The following is a 1,096-nucleotide window of genomic DNA, read 5'->3' on the forward strand; positions in this document are numbered from 1 at the left end:
ACCAGGTCCACCAGCACCTTGGCCTCCAACACCGGAACTAGGGCCAGCTCCAGGGACTTTTTGATCTCCTGGTTTACCTATACCGCTACCCGTTGGTTGCGTGCCAGCTCCTCCAACACCAGCACCTTGGCCAGGCCCATATCCACTGCCGGTAGGTGACCCACTTCCTCCAGCACCAGGTTTACCTACACCGCTGCCCACGGGCTGAGTGCCAGCACCTCCTGCACCACCTGAAGCTCCTGGCGCCAGATTAGTGCCAGAACCAACCGGTTTTTGATTCGGTGCACCACCACCGGATGCAATCTGATTCAGTCCTGTGCCAGTGACCAGTGGACCACCTCCGTGAACTGTTGGTGGCTTTCCACTGTCGTGGGTAAGATCTGCAGATGCTGGTTTGCCGCCTGCCGCCGGCAGTAAATCCGCCCCAACCATATCCACCTGCTCATCGTGTTGTGATCCGGGCCTTTGACAAGCATTATTCCCCTTGCAGCATCCGTGACCATGATGACTACCGCCAACCGCACATTCACCACTACCCATTCCGCCCGGAGGCTTTAAATTACCCGCGGCAAGGTCTCCGGAGGTCGGAGGAAGACCACCAGGGACAGTACTCTGGCCAGTGGTACCCGGGACACCCGTGCCTGGTGCCGTTGGATGAGGTGCAGGGCCCGAATTTGGTCCCGTGGCAAGTCCGGTGAGGCCAGTCGTTCCTGTGGTTGGTAAAACCGGTTTATCGATCGTCGGAGAAGTCTGCGGCTCGACGACCCGGTCATCATCTTCGTCATCTGGAATCGGGCAACACTTCAAGAGGTAGTCTTCACACTCGTTTTCCGGATTGAAGCGAATGTCGATTATGTTGGTGCCATCCACATTCAAGATTCCATCCGGGCAGAGGTGCAGTTTGACGCACTCTCCTTTGCCCCCTTTGTCCGTTGTGCATGGCTGTTAGCAGGACACCGGCGCCAGCGACCGTGCCGGAAAAGGAACCGAAATAAGAAGAAATGTTTTGTTACATCATGGCGAGGGCAGAGGTGTTGATAAGACGCTCTCCGCAATCGGCACGCCGTGCGGCCGAATTTCCTACTCACAATCACGT

General features: G+C 56.9%; 1 protein-coding gene across 1 annotated transcript; it reads right to left on the reverse strand.

Annotated features, from left to right (window-relative positions):
• Positions 1-77: 77 nt before the first annotated feature.
• On the reverse strand, positions 78-432 carry LOC128277201 (uncharacterized; the record flags this gene model as incomplete). The annotated part of the gene is made up of 1 exon (XM_053015643.1): positions 78-432. A coding segment is annotated over exon 1 (355 nt), but the record flags the coding sequence as incomplete, so codon positions are not given.
• Between the last annotated feature and the right edge of the window lie 664 nt (positions 433-1,096).

Source organism: Anopheles cruzii, unplaced genomic scaffold (assembly GCF_943734635.1).
Source record: "Anopheles cruzii unplaced genomic scaffold, idAnoCruzAS_RS32_06 scaffold04563_ctg1, whole genome shotgun sequence".
Taxonomy (NCBI): Eukaryota; Metazoa; Arthropoda; class Insecta; order Diptera; family Culicidae; genus Anopheles; species Anopheles cruzii.